Here is an 18608-nt window from a genome sequence, read left to right on the forward strand (position 1 = left end):
GTAAGTCCAGCTCATAGTGAGGAGGAGGATTGGGAATCTCTTGGTGGTGAGAGTTTAAGGGAGTTAGTGAAGAAAAAGAAGAGAGGAGAGTGTGCAGAGGTCTGGATAGGATGAAAACTAGTATGGAGCTGGGAGGCACAAAGCAGCAAGAATTATTAAGGAACTTTAGACGTGACAAAGATCCAGTTCAGCAGGCAAGTGGGTGGGATGGCTACAGTCTGGAGAACAACTTTTCCATTGTTGCTTGACGACAGGATCGGCAGTCCTCCTTTGAGTGTGGCTTTATCGGTGCAACAGTGCAACTAAGATTAATGATGTATTTCACATATATTTTGAATGTTAATTTATGCTCATTTTTCATTATTATATTTATGTATACGGTTCACCATTTCTTATTTGCTTATTTATTCCTTTTTATTTTTTGTGGTTGCGATATCCCTTTTTATATAACACTAGATGGTGGCCCGATTCTAACGCGTCGGGTATTCTAGAATATGTATGTATGTATATAGCAGCCACATAGTATATAGCACAGGCCACGTAGTATATAGGAGCCATGTAGTATATAGCAGACAAATACGACGTGGCCTGTGCTATATACTATGTGGCTGCTATATACATACATATTGTAGAATACCCAATGCATTAATACAGGCCACGCAATATATAAGTGGCCACGCAGTATATAACACAGCCCACGCTAAGTCTTCTGGGTAATTTCGCATTGCATCTCTGGGAACGGAAGATGGCAGCAGGCGCGAGCAGCTCGGCGGACTACAGACGGTGAGAATAGCAGGTTTTTTGTTTTTTTATTATTTTTAACATTACATCTTTTTACTCTTGATGCTGCATAGGCAGCAGCAATAGTAAAAAGTTGGTCACACAGGGTTAATAGCAGCGGTAGCGGAGTGCGTTACCCGCGGCATAATGCGGTCCTTTACCCTCTGTGAGCGGTGACTGGAGGGGAGTATTTGGGCGCCGGACACTGACTGCAGGGGAGTAGGGAGGGACTAATCGGACTGTGCCCGTCGTTGATTGGTCGCGACAGCCATGACAGGCAGCTGGCGAGACCAATCAGCGACGCGAGATTTCCGTTGCGGAAGTTGCAGACAGACGGAAGTGACCCTTAGACAATTATATATATATATATATATATATATATATATATATATATATATATATATATACAGTGGGGCAAAAAAGTATTTAGTCAGTCAGCAATAGTGCACGTTCCACCACTTAAAAAGATGAGAGGCGTCTGTAATTTACATCATAGGTAGACCTCAACTATGGGAGACAAACTGAGAAAAAAAATTCAGAAAATCACATTGTCTGTTTTTTTATCATTTTTTTTGCATATTATGGTGGAAAATAAGTATTTGGTCAGAAACAAGCAATCTAGATTTCTGGCTCTCACAGACCTGTAACTTCTTCTTTAAGAGTCTCCTCTTTCCTCCACTCATTACCTGTAGTAATGGCACCTGTTTAAACTTGTTATCAGTATGAAAAGACACCTGTGCACACCCTCAAACAGTCTGACTCCAAACTCCACTATGGTGAAGACCAAAGAGCTGTCAAAGGACACCAGAAACAAAATTGTAGCCCTGCACCAGGCTGGGAAGACTGAATCTGCAATAGCCAACCAGCTTGGAGTGAAGAAATCAACAGTGGGAGCAATAATTAGAAAATGGAAGACATACAAGACCACTGATAATCTCCCTCGATCTGGGGCTCCATGCAAAATCCCACCCCGTGGGGTTAGAATGATCACAAGAACGGTGAGCAAAAATCCCAGAACCACGCGGGGGGACCTAGTGAATGAACTGCAGAGAGCTGGGACCAATGTAACAAGGCCTACCATAAGTAATACACTACGCCACCATGGACTCAGATCCTGCAGTGCCAGACGTGTCCCACTGCTTAAGCCAGTACATGTCCGGGCCCATCTGAAGTTTGCAAGAGAGCATTTGGATGATCCAGAGGAGTTTTGGGAGAATGTCCTATGGTCTGATGAAACCAAACTGGAACTGTTTGGTAGAAACACAACTTGTCGTGTTTGGAGGAAAAAGAATACTGAGTTGCATCCATCAAACACCATACCTACTGTAAAGCATGGTGGTGGAAACATCATGTTTTGGGGCTGTTTCTCTGCAAAGGGGCCAGGACGACTGATCCGGGTACATGAAAGAATGAATGGGGCCATGTATCGTGAGATTTTGAGTGCAAACCTCCTTCCATCAGCAAGGGCATTGAAGATGAAACGTGGCTGGGTCTTTCAACATGACAATGATCCAAAGCACACCGCCAGGGCAACGAAGGAGTGGCTTCGTAAGAAGCATTTCAAGGTCTTGGAGTGGCCTAGCCAGTCTCCAGATCTCAACCCTATAGAAAACCTTTGGAGGGAGTTGAAAGTCCGTGTTGCCAAGCGAAAAGCCAAAAACATCACTGCTCTAGAGGAGATCTGCATGGAGGAATGGGCCAACATACCAACAACAGTGTGTGGCAACCTTGTGAAGACTTACAGAAAACGTTTGACCTCTGTCATTGCCAACAAAGGATATATTACAAAGTATTGAGATGAAATTTTGCTTCTGACCAAATACTTATTTTCCACCATAATATGCAAATAAAATGTTAAAAAAACAGACAATGTGATTTTCTGGATTTTTTTTTCTCAGTTTGTCTCCCATAGTTGAGGTCTATCTATGATGTAAATTACAGACGCCTCTCATCTTTTTAAGTGGTGGAACTTGCACTATTGCTGACTGACTAAATACTTTTTTGCCCCACTGTATATATATATATATATATATATATATATATATATATATATATATATATATATATATATATATATATAGAAGTGGAATTTGGATAATACACTCTATAACACACTGGTCACTTACATGATTTATTTCTTGTTGTTCTATATAACCAGTGGAATCTGATATATATTTTTTACTAGATGGTGGCCCGATTCTAACGCATCGGGTATTCTAGAATATGTATGCGTAGTGTATAGCACAGCCCACGCAGCACATTGCGCAGCGCACGCAGTAGATTGCGCAGCCCAAGCAGTACATTGCGCAGCCCACGCAGTACATTGCGCAGCCCATGCAGTACATTGTGCAGCCCACGCAGTACATTGCGAAGCCCACGAAGTACATTGCGCAGCCCACGTAGTATATTGCCCAGCCCACATAGTACATTGCGCAGCCCACGTAGTACATTGCGCAGCCCAAGTAGTATATTGCCCAGCCCACGTAGTATATTGCGCAGCCCACGTAGTACATTGCGCAGCCCACGTAGTATATTGCGCAGCCCACGTAGTACATTGCGCAGCCCACGTAGTATATTGCGCAGCCCAGGTAGTATATTGCCCAGCCCACGTAGTATATTGCCCAGCCCACGTAGTACATTGCGCAGCCCACGTAGTACATTGCGCAGCCCACGTAGTACATTGCGCAGCCCACGTAGTACATTGCGCAGCCCACGTAGTATATTGCGCAGCCCACGTAGTATATTGCCCAGCCCACGTAGTACATTGCGCAGCCCACGATGTATATTGCGCAGCCCACGTAGTATATTGCGCAACCCACGTTGTATATTGCGCAGCCCACGTAGTATATTGCGCAGCCCACGTAGTATATTGCGCAGCCCACGTAGTATATTGCGCAGCCCTTGTAGTATATTGCAAAGCCCACGTAGTATATTGCCCAGCCCACATAGTGTATTGTGCAGCCTATACAGTATATTGCGCAGTCGTTGTATATTGCGCAGCCCATGTAGTATATTGTGCACCCCGCGTAGTACATTGCGCAGCCCACGTAGTATATTGTGCAGCCCACGTAGTACATTGCGCAGCCTACATAATATAGTGCCCAGCCCACGTAGTGTATTGCACAGCCCACGTAGTACATTGCGCAGCCCATGTAGTATATTGCGCAGCCCACGTAGTATATTGCCCAGCCCACGTAGTACATTGCGCAGCCCACATTGTATATTGCACAGCCCACGTAGTACATTGTGCAGCCCACGCAGTACATTACGCAGTACTCATTGTATATTGCGCAGCCCACGTAGTATATTGCGCAGCCCACGTAGTATATTGCCCAGCCCACGTAGTATATTGCGCAGCCCACGTAGTATATTGCCCAGCCCACGTAGTACATTGCGCAGCCCACGTAGTACATTGCGCAGCCCACGTAGTACATTGCGCAGCCCACGTAGTACATTGCGCAGCCCACGTAGTATATTGCGCAGCCCACGTAGTATATTGCGCAGCCCACGTAGTATATTGCGCAGCCCACGTAGTATATTGTGCAGCCCACGTTGTATATATCGCAAGACCGCACGACATCATCTCGCGAGACCGCAATGCATGGAGCGGTCACCGGGGTGTCGCGAGGAGCGTCGGTAACCGCTTTGATCCGGGGGGCCACCGGAGGGTGAGTATATAACTACCGTATTTTTTATTTTTTTAAATTATTTTTAACATTAGATCTTTTTACTATTCATGCTGCATAGGTGAAGCAATGGCCGGGGGACCACCACGGTGCAGGAAGTCTACTGGTGGTGATGGCGAACTCAGTCGAGGGGTTCAAGAGAGGCCTGGATGTCTTCCTGGAGCAGAACAATATTGTATCATACAATTATTAGGTTCTGTAGAAGGACGTAGATCTGGGTATTTATTATGATGGAATATAGGCTGAACTGGATGGACAAATGGCTTTTTTCGGCCTTACTAACTATGTTACTATGTTACTGTACACAAGATGAGGTGCAAACAACAAAGGATAGATTTATTGGGAGACAGGGAAAGGAAGGGACAAGGAAGGTGCAAACAGGGGTTTACAATAGCAAAAGATAATGCACATGAGTTATCTTGTCTGTAAAATAGCACAGTGCTTCAACAATTACAAACTCAGAATCTGTCTCACAAGCAACTTTACACAATAAAACATATATCGATGCTACTCTGCATATAACCTCCCTGGCCTTTACTACGCAGGCCACATGGCTACTGTGCTCTAACTACTGAAGCTTGCACTAGGCCCTCACTGGTGCGCCATACAGGAACAAGCTCAGGGTGATGTTGGGGACACAGGTCCAGTCCCAGGGGGCCCCCAAAGTCCAAAATGGTGGTGCGCACGGATTCCTGTCAGCTCTGCAAAGCCTGTCACGGATTCCTGTCAGCTCTAGCACAAAACAGCCACCCTTTGCTGTAACCGGGAAAGTCTATTTAACAAACGCAGTTCGTCTCAAGCTGTGTAATTGCAGCGCCCCAGAGATCCGGTCCTTGCAGTATGACACTCTGCCACTAAGGGGAGTGATGGTACGTCTGATGGCACTGAAGGAATTCTACTGACCAGGTATCACCAGCACACATTACACTTCACACTCCGGCCACTAGGGGGAGCAAAAGGCTTTATTTATTGGGCCCCTCTTCACACTGGTAAAACTAGGGGTTGGATAGAAAGTTAGTCAGAAGCTGACTGGGTTGGATTCAGGCAACATCCCGTGGCAGGGAGTGTTGCAGGGAGAAGACACAGGGGGGTCCCTGTCGGGCGTGGGAACCTGGCAGGTGTTTAGCGTACAGAGCAGAACGTAACGGAGCCGCACCTGCACCTCCTTGCGGCGGTATCCTAAGAAAGAGATAAGAAAGGAAGGATATTGTGGAACAGTGTAAACGAGATCAAGCAAAAAGGAGTACCAGTAGGAGTCGTGCCGTGAGACGGAGGCAACATCCTACTGAGGCACGTAGCCAGTGGCCGGAACACCGCGGAAGTAACTGACTCTAGGCCTTACTTCAAACTCCGCAGGACAGTTAATTATAGGTTGGCTGTCTACCTTAAATTTCCTAAGAAGACATAGGGGGCAACAGTGGGAGAGGGGCGTCTCTAGGGTCCCGGAAGACCTCCAGTCCTTCTCGTCATACGGGTGCGTCCTAGCCAAAACATACTGGGGGATGAGAAACTAGCAACATCTGGAACTAAAGAGAGAGAGAGCTGTAAAGAACGAACTAAACAAGAACAGCAGTTGTGAGGACTATTCCGAATGCTCAGCAGGGTAGGACTACAACACACAGGCGCTATTGGTAGGCAACGATTTCCACCTGCAAAGTGAATTCTGGAAGTGCCCATTGGACCGGCCGGTCTATGATAGCTCTGTTAAACGTGCTCTGGATTGAGGAACCTTGTGTCCTCGTTATTGCCTGCACCTCACACCATCACCATCTACCTTACTGGGAAGCCCTGGGGACATACTTCACCTGTGGGAAGGTATACCATCCAGCTGCCATTCCATCACCCCAGCGGACCCCACAGCAGCGTCGGTAACCCTGACCGAACACCACAGGTGGCGTCACGAACCCCTGACAGACTGCACCACCTTCATTGGATGCCCCTTAGCAGGGTCGTGGACCGGGTCTAGCCACCATGACAGCCTCGGAACCGAACCAGAGAGGCCCGGTACCGAGAACGCGTGGCCCTGTGTCTGGGGGCGCTCCATAATCTTTCTTGCAGCCAACAACTCTTCCTTGCAGCCAGAACAGCACAAAGTTCTCTCAGTTCTCTCTGAAACTTTCCCTCCACACGCTGCTTCAGCTTCACCCCTCCACACAGCACCGACCAGTTCATAACAAATATAAGAGCAGGAGAGAAAAGCAGAACATACCATCACACCAGACAAGGGGATGCAGCCTCTTAAAGTGACAGCGTGTTTCTTATTGTCCATAACAGCACCACCCTCTTACATGCCTCCCTTCTTAATGATGGTCGTCCTCGGCCATCACAGCATCAGGGTAAAAATGTAATGGAGGAGGCAACAAAGGTGTAAAAACAGACAGAGCACACTGTTCTACATATAAGACTGGTGGAACCCCTGCATTAGACCTCTGGGATCTCCGAAGCTCTTGGCTGTCAGGCAAGGCTTGACTATCTTCCAGAGGAACACTTGTTGCAGGGGACATTGTGCGCTCTTGTCTGATCTCATCCTTGCATGGCGGTACTGGTACATCCATGGGATTACCATCTCTGGGCGGCTGAGGACCTCCTACTGTGTCAGGGACGGTCCACCACTCATCATCGATTTGGCCATCAGGCATGACAGATTCAGGAAGTGGAGTGGCGCCTTGAGGCGACAATGGCATAGAACAGACCTCAGACCGGCAAGGCCGCAGCATATTTCTGTTCAATACTCTAGGGGCGGATGCCCCATCTTCAATCTGTACCTTGTAGACAGGGCCGTTAGCATACACTCGCTCGATAACCTTGTATGGCTGTACTTCCCATCTCTCACTTAGTTTTCCCTTAGGGCGTTTCTCTCTGACCAATACCCGGTCTCCAGGTTGGAGCGGTAACTCTTGAGTCGGTTTGCTGGCCGTATGTTCTTTTTCTTGCAGTTGCTGACCCGCCAACCGCCGTATCGTTTGCAAACGTTGCCGATGCTCTTTCACCCATGAGGTGACAGTTCGCTCCATCAGCTCCTCTGGCTGTTCCAAACTCAGCTCAATTATCTCTCGTCCAGCTCTTCCAAACAACAGTAGATAGGGGGTATAACCCGTGGTGGAGTGGACCCGATTGTTGTAGGTCCAGACCAATTCTGGCAGATAGTCTGGCCAACACACCTTCTTATCCTCCTCCAATGTTCTCAGCATCTGAAGCAAGGTTCTGTTGAAGCGTTCGCAAGCTGCATTGCCTTGAGGATGGTAAGGGGTGGTCCGGGACCGCTCGATGCCATACATGCGATACAATTCTTCCATCACCTTGCCTTGGAAACATGCGCCTTGGTCGGAGTGGAAGCGCTTTGGGCACCCATACACCCGGATAAAGTCTTGACAGATGGCTCGCGCCGCCGATTCCGTAGTCTGGTCTCTAGTCGGAGTGACTACTGCGAACTTAGAGAAATGATCGGTCATCACCAAACAGTATTGCAGCCCCCGGGCCGAGTGTCCCAAGAGGAGATAGTCGATCATCAAGACTTCCAACGGTTCCTTAGTTTGTATGGTCTGGATGGGTGCCCTCTGTTCAGTACTCTTAATGAGGTCACATACTCAACACTGCCGGCAAACCTCTTCCACCACAAGCTCCAACCGGGGGCAATACACATACCGCTGCAACCATTGGTAAGTCTTTGTGGGGCCGAAGTGCGCTCCGAATTCGTGGGCTTCTTTAGCTATTTCTTGAGCCATTCTTCCTGGGATGACCACTTGCCACCTTACTTCCATATCTTTTGGCTGTTTCCTCTTACGATATAGTACTGACTCTCGCACTTCCAGTCTATCCCACTGGTGCAACACACTCCTCATTTCAGAGTCCAGATTATCTCTCTCTTGTTTGCCAGGCTTCCGCTTTTGCGTTACCCACCATTTCATCTGTCTCAGCCCTTCGTCTTTATCCTGACCGTGTCCCCATTCCTCAATGGTTGTCCCCAGGGACTGGGGTAATGCGCAGGCCTCCCTTCTTGACTGGGCCACAACCATTGGGGACTTGAACTTATTGAAGTCTGGGATTTCCTCCTCTTCGAGTTGCTCATCAAGATCCCTCACTGGAGTCTCCACAGGCACTCTTGACAGCCCATCCGCATTTGCGTTTTCGGTAGCAGAGCGATAACGGATGGTAAAGTCGAACTTGGCCAGGCGAGCTGTTATGAACAGGTGATTCAGAACCACAATGAACCTAGTGGTTAAGAGCACACAAAGTGACCTGATAGTTACTAACATAGGAGGAGCTCTGAGACGTGGGAACTCTGCTGACCGCAATCCCTAATCCTATCATACCACACTAGAGGTAGCCGTGGATTGCGCCTAACGCTCCCTATGCAACTCGGCACAGCCTGAGAAACTAGCTAGCCCTGAAGATAGAAAAAATAGCCTACCTTGCCTCAGAGAAATTCCCCAAAGGAAAAGGCAGCCCCCCACATATAATGACTGTGAGTTAAGATGAAAATACAAACACAGAGATGAAATAGATTTTAGCAAAGTGAGGCCTGACTTACTGAATAGACCGAGGATAGGAAAGATAGTTTTGCGGTCAGCACAAAAACCTACAAACAACCACGCAGAGGGGCAAAAAGACCCTCCGCACCGACTAACGGTACGGAGGTGCTCCCTCTGCGTCTCAGAGCTTCCAGCAAGCAAGAAAAACCAATATAGCAAGCTGGACAGAAAATATAGCAAACAAAAGTAACACAAGCAAAACTTAGCTTATGCAGGGCAGACAGGCCACAAGAACGATCCAGGAGAAAGCAAGACCAATACTGGAACATTGACTAGAGGCCAGGAACAAAGAACTAGGTGGAGTTAAATAGAGCAGAACCTAACGACTTAACCTCGTCACCTGAGGAAGGAAACTCAGAAGCCGCAGCCCCACTCACATCCACCAGAGGAAGCTCATAGACAGAACCAGCCGAAGTACCACTCATGACCACAGGAGGGAGCTTGACCACAGAATTCACAACAGTACCCCCCCCCCTTGAGGAGGGGTCACCGAACCCTCACCAGAGCCCCCAGGCCGACCAGGATGAGCCAAATGAAAGGCACGAACCAGATCGGCAGCATGAACATCAGAGGCAAAGACCCAGGAATTATCTTCCTGACCATAACCCTTCCACTTAACCAGGTACTGGAGTTTCCGTCTCGAAATACGAGAATCCAAAATCTTCTCCACTATATACTCCAACTCCCCCTCAACCAAAACCGGGGCAGGAGGATCAACGGATGGAACCACAGGTGCCACGTATCTCCGCAACAATGACCTATGGAATACGTTCTGGATGGAAAAAGAAGCTGGAAGGGTCAAACGAAAAGACACAGGATTAAGAACCTCAGAAATCCTATACGGACCAATGAAACGAGGCTTAAACTTAGGAGAGGAAACTTTCATAGGAATATAACGAGATGACAACCAAACCAAATCCCCAACATGAAGTCGGGGACCCACACAGCGCCTGCAGTTAGCGAAACGTTGAGCCTTCTCCTGGGACAATGTCAAATTGTCCACTACATGAGTCCAAATCTGCTGCAACCTATCCACCACAGCATCCACACCAGGACAGTCCGAAGACTCAACCTGCCCTGAAGAGAAACGAGGATGGAAACCAGAATTGCAGAAAAACGGCGAAACCAAAGTAGCCGAGCTGGCCCGATTATTAAGGGCGAACTCAGCCAAAGGCAAAAAGGACACCCAATCATCCTGATCGGCAGAAACAAAACATCTCAGATATGTTTCCAAGGTCTGATTGGTTCGTTCAGTCTGACCATTTGTCTGAGGATGGAAAGCCGAGGAAAAATACAAATCAATGCCCATCCTAGCACAAAAGGCTCGCCAAAACCTCGAAACAAACTGGGAACCTCTGTCAGAAACGATGTTCTCCGGAATGCCATGTAAACGGACCACATGCTGGAAGAACAATGGCACCAAATCAGAGGAGGAAGGCAATTTAGACAAGGGTACCAAATGGACCATCTTAGAGAAGCGATCACAAACAACCCAAATGACCGACATTTTTTGAGAGACGGGGAGATCCGAAATAAAATCCATAGAGATATGTGTCCAGGGCCTCTTCGGGACTGGCAAGGACAAAAGCAACCCACTGGCACGAGAACAGCAGGGCTTAGCCCGAGCACAAATCCCACAGGACTGCACAAAACAAACGCACATCCCGCGACAGAGACGGCCACCAAAAGGATCTAGCCACCAAATCTCTGGTACCAAAGATTCCAGGATGACCAGCCAACACCGAACAATGAACCTCAGAGATAACTCTACTCGTCCATTTATCAGGGACAAACAGCATCTCCGCTGGGCAACGGTCAGGTCTATTAGCCTGAAATTTTTGCAGCACCCGCCGCAAATCAGGGGAGATGGCAGACAAAATTACCCCCTCTTTGAGAATACCCGCCGGCTCAGACAAACCCGGAGAGTCGGGCACAAAACTCCTAGACAGGGCATCTGCCTTCACATTTTTAGAGCCCGGAAGGTACGAAACCACAAAGTCAAAACGGGAGAAAAACAGCGACCAACGAGCCTGTCTAGGATTCAACCGTTTGGCAGACTCGAGATAAGTCAAGTTCTTGTGATCAGTCAAGACCACCACGCGATGCTTAGCTCCTTCAAGCCAATGACGCCACTCCTCGAATGCCCACTTCATGGCCAGCAACTCTCGATTGCCAACATCATAATTACGCTCAGCAGGCGAAAACTTCCTGGAAAAGAAGGCGCATGGTTTCATCACCGAGCCATCAGAACTTCTTTGCGACAAAACAGCCCCTGCTCCAATCTCAGAAGCATCAACCTCGACCTGGAACGGGAGCGAAACATCTGGTTGGCACAACACAGGGGCAGAAGAAAAACGACGCTTCAACTCTTGAAAAGCTTCCACAGCAGCAGAAGACCAATTGACCACATCAGCACCCTTCTTGGTTAAATCAGTCAACGGTTTAGCAATACTAGAAAAATTATTGATGAAGCGACAATAAAAATTAGCAAAGCCCAGGAACTTTTGCAGACTCTTCAGAGATGTCGGCTGAGTCCAATCATAAATGGCCTGAACTTTAACAGGGTCCATCTCGATAGTAGAAGGGAAAAAAATGAACCCCAAAAATGAAACCTTCTGAACACCAAAGAGACACTTTGACCCCTTCACAAACAAAGAATTTGCACGCAGAACCTGGAACACCATTCTGACCTGCTTCACGTGAGACTCCCAATCATCCGAGAAGACCAAAATATCATCCAAGTATACAATCAGGAATTTATCCAGGTACTCTCGGAAGATGTCATGCATAAAGGACTGAAACACTGATGGAGCATTAGAAAGCCCGAATGGCATAACCAGGTACTCAAAATGGCCCTCGGGCGTATTAAATGCTGTTTTCCATTCATCGCCCTGTTTAATACGCACAAGATTATAAGCACCACGAAGATCTATCTTGGTGAACCAACTAACCCCCTTAATCCGAGCAAACAAATCAGACAGCAGCGGCAAGGGGTACTGAAATTTGACCGTGATTTTATTTAGAAGGCGGTAATCAATACAAGGTCTCAGCGAACCATCCTTCTTGGCCACAAAAAAGAACCCTGCTCCCAATGGCGACCACGACGGGCGAATATGACCCTTCTCCAAGGATTCCTTTACGTAACTCCGCATAGCGGCGTGTTCAGGCACAGACAAATTAAACTGTCGACCTTTAGGAAATTTACTACCAGGAATCAAATCGATAGCACAATCACAATCCCTATGCGGAGGTAGGGCACTGGACTTGGGCTCATCAAATACATCCCGGTAATCCGACAAGAACTCTGGGACCTCAGAAGGGGTGGATGATGAAATAGACAGAAAAGGAACATCACCATGTACCCCCTGACAACCCCAGCTGGACACAGACATTGATTTCCAATCCAATACTGGGTTATGGACTTGTAGCCATGGCAACCCCAACACAACCACATCATGCAGATTATGCAACACCAAAAAGCGAATATCCTCCTGATGCGCAGGAGCCATGCACATGGTCAGCTGGGTCCAGTACTGAGGCTTATTCTTGGCCAAAGGCGTAGCATCAATTCCTCTCAATGGAATAGGATACTGCAAGGGCTCCAAGAAAAACCCACAGCGCCTAGCATACTCCAAGTCCATCAAATTCAGGGCAGCGCCTGAATCCACAAATGCCATGACAGAATAGGATGACAAAGAGCAGATCAAAGTAACGGGCAAAAGAAATTTCGACTGTACCGTACCAATGGTGGCAGACCTAGCGAACCGCTTAGTGCGCTTAGGACAATCGGAGATAGCATGAGTTGAATCACCACAGTAAAAACACAGCCCATTCCGACGTCTGTGTTCTTGCCGTTCAGCTCTGGTCAAAGTCCTATCGCACTGCATAGGCTCAGGTCCATGCTCAGATAATACCGCCAAATGGTGCACAGTTTTACGCTCACGCAAACGTCGACTGACCCGAATGGCCAAAGACATAGACTCATTCAGACCAGCAGGCATAGGAAATCCCACCATGACATCCTTAAGGGCTTCAGAGAGACCTTTTCTGAAAATTGCTGCCAGCGCACATTCATTCCATTGAGTGAGCACAGACCACTTCCTAAACTTCTGACAATATATCTCTACCTCATCCTGACCCTGAGACAGAGCCAGCAAATTTTTCTCTGCCTGATCCACTGAATTAGGTTCATCATACAGCAATCCGAGCGCCAGAAAAAACGCATCAATATTACATAATGCAGGATCTCCTGGCGCAAGGGAAAATGCCCAGTCTTGAGGGTCGCCACGTAATAAAGAAATAATGATCTTAACTTGTTGAACTGGGTCACCAGAGGAGCGGGGTTTCAAAGCCAGAAACAGTTTACAATTATTCTTAAAACTCAGAAACTTAGCTCTATCTCCAGAAAACAAATCAGGAATTGGAATTCTTGGCTCTAACATAGAATTCTGAACCACAAAGTCTTGAATATTTTGTACTCTTGCAGTGAGATGATCCACACAAGAAGACAGATCTTTAATGTCCATCACTACACCTGTGTCCTGAACCACCCAAATGTCTAGGGGAAAAGAAAGACAAAACACAGTACAGAGAAAAAAAAATGGTCTCAGAAGTTCTCGTTTCCCTCTATTGAGAAGCATTAGTACTTTGGGCCTCCAGTACTGTTATGAACAGGTGATTCAGAACCACAATGAACCTAGTGGTTAAGAGCACACAAAGTGACCTGATAGTTACTAACATAGGACGAGCTCTGAGACGTGGGAACTCTGCTGACCGCAATCCTTAATCCTGTCATACCACACTAGAGGTAGCCGTGGATTGCGCCTAACGCTCCCTATGCAACTCGGCACAGCCTGAGAAACTAGCTAGCCCTGAAGATAGAAAAAATAGCCTACCTTGCCTCAGAGAAATTCCCCAAAGGAAAAGGCAGCCCCCCACATATAATGACTGTGAGTTAAGATGAAAATACAAACACAGAGATGAATATTTTGTACTCTTGCAGTGAGATGATCCACACAAGAAGACAGATCTTTAATGTCCATCACTACACCTGTGTCCTGAACCACCCAAATGTCTAGGGGAAAAGAAAGACAAAACACAGTACAGAGAAAAAAAAATGGTCTCAGAAGTTCTCGTTTCCCTCTATTGAGAAGCATTAGTACTTTGGGCCTCCAGTACTGTTATGAACAGGTGATTCAGAACCACAATGAACCTAGTGGTTAAGAGCACACAAAGTGACCTGATAGTTACTAACATAGGACGAGCTCTGAGACGTGGGAACTCTGCTGACCGCAATCCTTAATCCTGTCATACCACACTAGAGGTAGCCGTGGATTGCGCCTAACGCTCCCTATGCAACTCGGCACAGCCTGAGAAACTAGCTAGCCCTGAAGATAGAAAAAATAGCCTACCTTGCCTCAGAGAAATTCCCCAAAGGAAAAGGCAGCCCCCCACATATAATGACTGTGAGTTAAGATGAAAATACAAACACAGAGATGAAATAGATTTTAGCAAAGTGAGGCCCGACTTACTGAATAGACCGAGGATAGGAAAGATAGTTTTGCGGTCAGCACAAAAACCTACAAACAACCACGCAGAGGGGCAAAAAGACCCTCCGCACCGACTAACGGTACGGAGGTGCTCCCTCTGCGTCTCAGAGCTTCCAGCAAGCAAGAAAAACCAATATAGCAAGCTGGACAGAAAATATAGCAAACAAAAGTAACACAAGCAAAACTTAGCTTATGCAGGGCAGACAGGCCACAAGAACGATCCAGGAGAAAGCAAGACCAATACTGGAACATTGACTGGAGGCCAGGAACAAAGAACTAGGTGGAGTTAAATAGATTAGCACCTAACGACTTAACCTCGTCACCTGAGGAAACTCAGAAGCCGCAGTCCCACTCACATCCACCAGAGGAAGTTCATAGACAGAACCAGCCGAAGTACCACTCATGACCACAGGAGGGAGCTTGACCACAGAATTCACAACAGCGAGCCATCCACCGTTGTTCTAAGGCCCCCAGTTTAGCATTCTCAAGGTGGGCCAGGGGATTATTGTCTGTTCGAACTTGAATTTTGGTACCTGTCATAAGCTGGACCAACTGTCATCCCCCCTTCCCGAAGACATAAATGAGCTTAATGTAAATGTGTGAAATATGTTTTCTTGTGGTAATAAGTGATAATTTCCCTGTGGGCTGCAGTATTAACCAACGACCACAATATGTCATCGTCCTCCTTTTCACTCTTGTATAGAATGTAGGTGAAAGGTTAAGTCTGCCCAGCAACAGACTGCAGGGTCAGACAGTTATGTTAATGTTAACTGTTAGGGCAGCCCATAGTTGGGAGGAGGTTTGGGAATTGCTTGGTAGAGTTTGAGGGAGACAGTAAAAAGAAGAGAGGAGAGTGTGCAGAGGTCTGGATAGGATGAAAACTAGTATGGAGCTGGGAGGCACAAGGCAGCAAGAATCATTAAGGAACTTAAGAGGAGACTAAGATCCAGTTAAGCAGGAAAGTGGGTGAAACCCATTAGTGACAGAAGTGAAGGAAGAAGTGAGACCAGTGTTGGTCAGACTTGGGAGGCACTGTAGGGAATGGTCTTGCCCAGCTGTGGACACAGAAAAGGGAAGCGGCTCTAAGAGAGGCCCTCATTAACGGATGACAGACTGCTGTTTTTTTTGCAGGTTTCACAGCATAACATATTGACCCTTGTGTCCCTGAACTGTGAACACGGAGGTTTATCTCATTTGCTCTGCTAGTTTGCCATCCACATGTAAAGTGCCATCACCCGAAACCGATAAGAACCTACCTCTGTATGAGACAGAAGAAGTTGTAAAGTGTGCTGCCTGCTGCCAAGTAAAGAGTGCTTTGTTTTTATGAACACATTTAGTGCAAATGTCTTGAAGTCGAATGGATTTGGTGAGGAGTGAAACAGGACCGGCCTGAAGATGAAGGTACCCATAGTAACACTGCCAGCCTACACATACATTTTTCTTCTGTAACATGCCAGGGTGTTGGACTCATGGCACTCGCCTCAGGCTACAACCCTGGGCACCGTTACATTTATATGCCCCTTACCAATTCAACAGAGATATGGCTTTCATGTTAGTGGTCACTCCCCTCAATCTTCTCTATGGATAAGACTTGGATTGGGTCATGTGGTGGTGATGGGTACAAGCACACCTAAGGCAGACATTTTCATAGATTCCATAGAGGAGTGGACCTGCAGTGACCAAGCTGTTCAGAGTAACACGTCTCCTCCTCTTTGTGAATTGTTGGCTAAAGTACCATGTCTACTACAATGTCTTGAACACGGCCTTGTGGTTCTGGAGGGAAAATGTCAGCCAGTGTCACCCATAATGCCACGCCTGGTACCATTGCTCATACATGTGACAATGCCTACTACAGAAGCTCTTCTGATGACCCATGAGTAAATTTGATGGCCTCAAAGGAGTGATGCCCCCTTGCCGTAGCTGTTAATTATTAAATAAAGTGAAACTTCTATAAAGCCATAATAACATAGTTATTAAGGTTGAAGGAAGTCCATCTAGTTAAACCCATAGCCTAACCTAACATGCCCTAACATGTTGATCCAAGAGTATGAAATACTAAATATCAGAGGAAGAGGCATGGAGCCCTGTGATTAGGAGATACCAGGCAAGATGGTGACTCCCCTGCAGGTCAGTGTGATTGCTCTAGGCTGTACTCACCCTTTGAGTGAGGACTGTACCATTCAGGAAGGTCTGAACACACGACACGTTGCGGCAGCGCCCGCAGCATTGGGTCATGTCTCTTGGAGGCTCATACAGCTGATTCTAAGATAGAAACAGTAAAGAGTTTTCATCTATTCTTAACTGATCAAACCAGGCAACATCGCCCATCATACAAATGCACATGACAGTCCACAAGATCTGCCATTGACCAGTCACAATATCATGGGTTCCTGCAGCAGACAGACGGCCAGGTCACACAAAAGGCAATGCTTAGACTTGGCCTGGAGCTGCAGAAACCTGCTGTACACTATAAATACAGGGTATATGTTGTATCTTGTTTGAGATCTTGGATGATTATCGCAGGCACAGATTTTCTTGTAGGCGATGATTTTTTTGCACAATTGTTCCAAGTATTTTCATCCAGCAGGATGCAATGCAACACACACAATCTACAGATTCACTCACCGCTTCACACTTGGCCGCACAGTTCAAAGAGGAGACATTGATAAGGTGATATCTGGTGACCGGGTCAATGGCGGACGTACAATGTGAAGAGTGACACAATCCTTCCGCTGTGTGCTGGACCACGGTTTGCCCTGGACGCAGGATGCCATATTCTTTACTCAAGCAAACAGTGTCCTTCACTGCAGGAGAAACAGATGAGAGGTGTGAGAATCGCCCTACTGTGCCCACTCTGCCTCTTGGATGATCTAAGGCTCACACAAATAAACGTACACCCTTTCTAAAGTGGATAAAACGCACTATTAATTAAATATGCATTAAAATATACTGAAAGTATGCTGATGGCTGCCAGAGAGGACGCACCTTGCTGCTCTCCTGATCTCCCTGACCATCCATCCTCAGATAAACTGGTCATCCTGATTGCAGTCCCTCATCAGTAGAGCTTCACTTCAGGGAGAATGCAGCAGTTTTGGACTGGTACTTACTCATAGATCAGTGCTATGGCCCTCCTTTCTCTCAGCTCTTGGCCTGGCTCCTGAGCTGCTCCTGCCACCCGGTGAGTGACTGAATTGTGGAGGAGAGCAGTGAGTACAGGAGTGTTGTGGTTAACAAATATCGGGAGTCCTCCGGAATAGCTGGGCGAAGTGACTCCATTACCATTGCACCCAACCGTCCCAGATTCAGTTGAACTGTCCTGATTTGAGGGCTCAGCCCTGCCGTTGTCCTTACTTTTCACTATCTTCTTCTCTCCGTAGCTACACCTCGGTTGGTGTGGCTGGTATCTCTGATCTGCTCACACTTGCATTAATTTAATAAACAATTCTCTTTTATTCTCTGGGCTCCTCAGTACTCAAACCCTCGACCTCTTACATTGCAGTCTGCAGCTACATATACAAGCTATAGGCTGCACTGATTAGCCTGAGATGATTTGGTAATCTTAAACTGTATTGCAGACTCGGACTTCACAGGCAGATTAGTCGTATGTAGAAATACACTGCTAACTACAGATGTATCTCTATGTCCCTGTATTCTAGAGGTGAAAGAAACGTCAGATTTTTTTGTTCCTATAAAAATACTAAAATAATGAAAAACAATTGCAAACATGTAATTTTATCTTTTTGGTGGAGTCCTGCATCACTGTAGGTAACAGCTAAACCTACGAGCCGCAGGTTCCAGTGATGTCGCTGGGAGAATTTTATGTACTTGAAGCTACAGTGCAGGCTCTGAGCCCACAGTCAAATGATACTGGTACATAGAGATATATCTGTACATCGTAGTGTATCTCAATGTCCTTGTATTCTAGAGGGAGAGTAAAAGTGAGAATGCTTTCTTCTTATAACATTGTTAATATTTAAACAATTATGTCATTTTAGTAACATAGTAAGGCCGAAAAAAGACATTTGTCCATCCAGTTCAGCCTATATTCCATCATAATAAAT

At 46.8% G+C, this 18608-nt stretch overlaps 1 protein-coding gene across 1 annotated transcript in view; it reads right to left on the minus strand.

Annotated features, from left to right (window-relative positions):
* Positions 1-18608, minus strand: part of OTOG (otogelin) — a 563613-nt gene that overhangs the window by 33421 nt on the left and 511584 nt on the right. The window contains exons 44-45 of the mRNA XM_069768186.1: positions 17173-17351; positions 16705-16809 (exon numbers count right to left, since the gene is read on the minus strand). Of these exons, the coding sequence (XP_069624287.1) occupies positions 16705-16809; positions 17173-17351 (284 nt within the window). The remainder of the gene's footprint in view (positions 1-16704; positions 16810-17172; positions 17352-18608) is intronic.

This window comes from Ranitomeya imitator, chromosome 5, assembly GCF_032444005.1.
Source record: "Ranitomeya imitator isolate aRanImi1 chromosome 5, aRanImi1.pri, whole genome shotgun sequence".
In the NCBI taxonomy this organism is placed as follows: domain Eukaryota; kingdom Metazoa; phylum Chordata; class Amphibia; order Anura; family Dendrobatidae; genus Ranitomeya; species Ranitomeya imitator.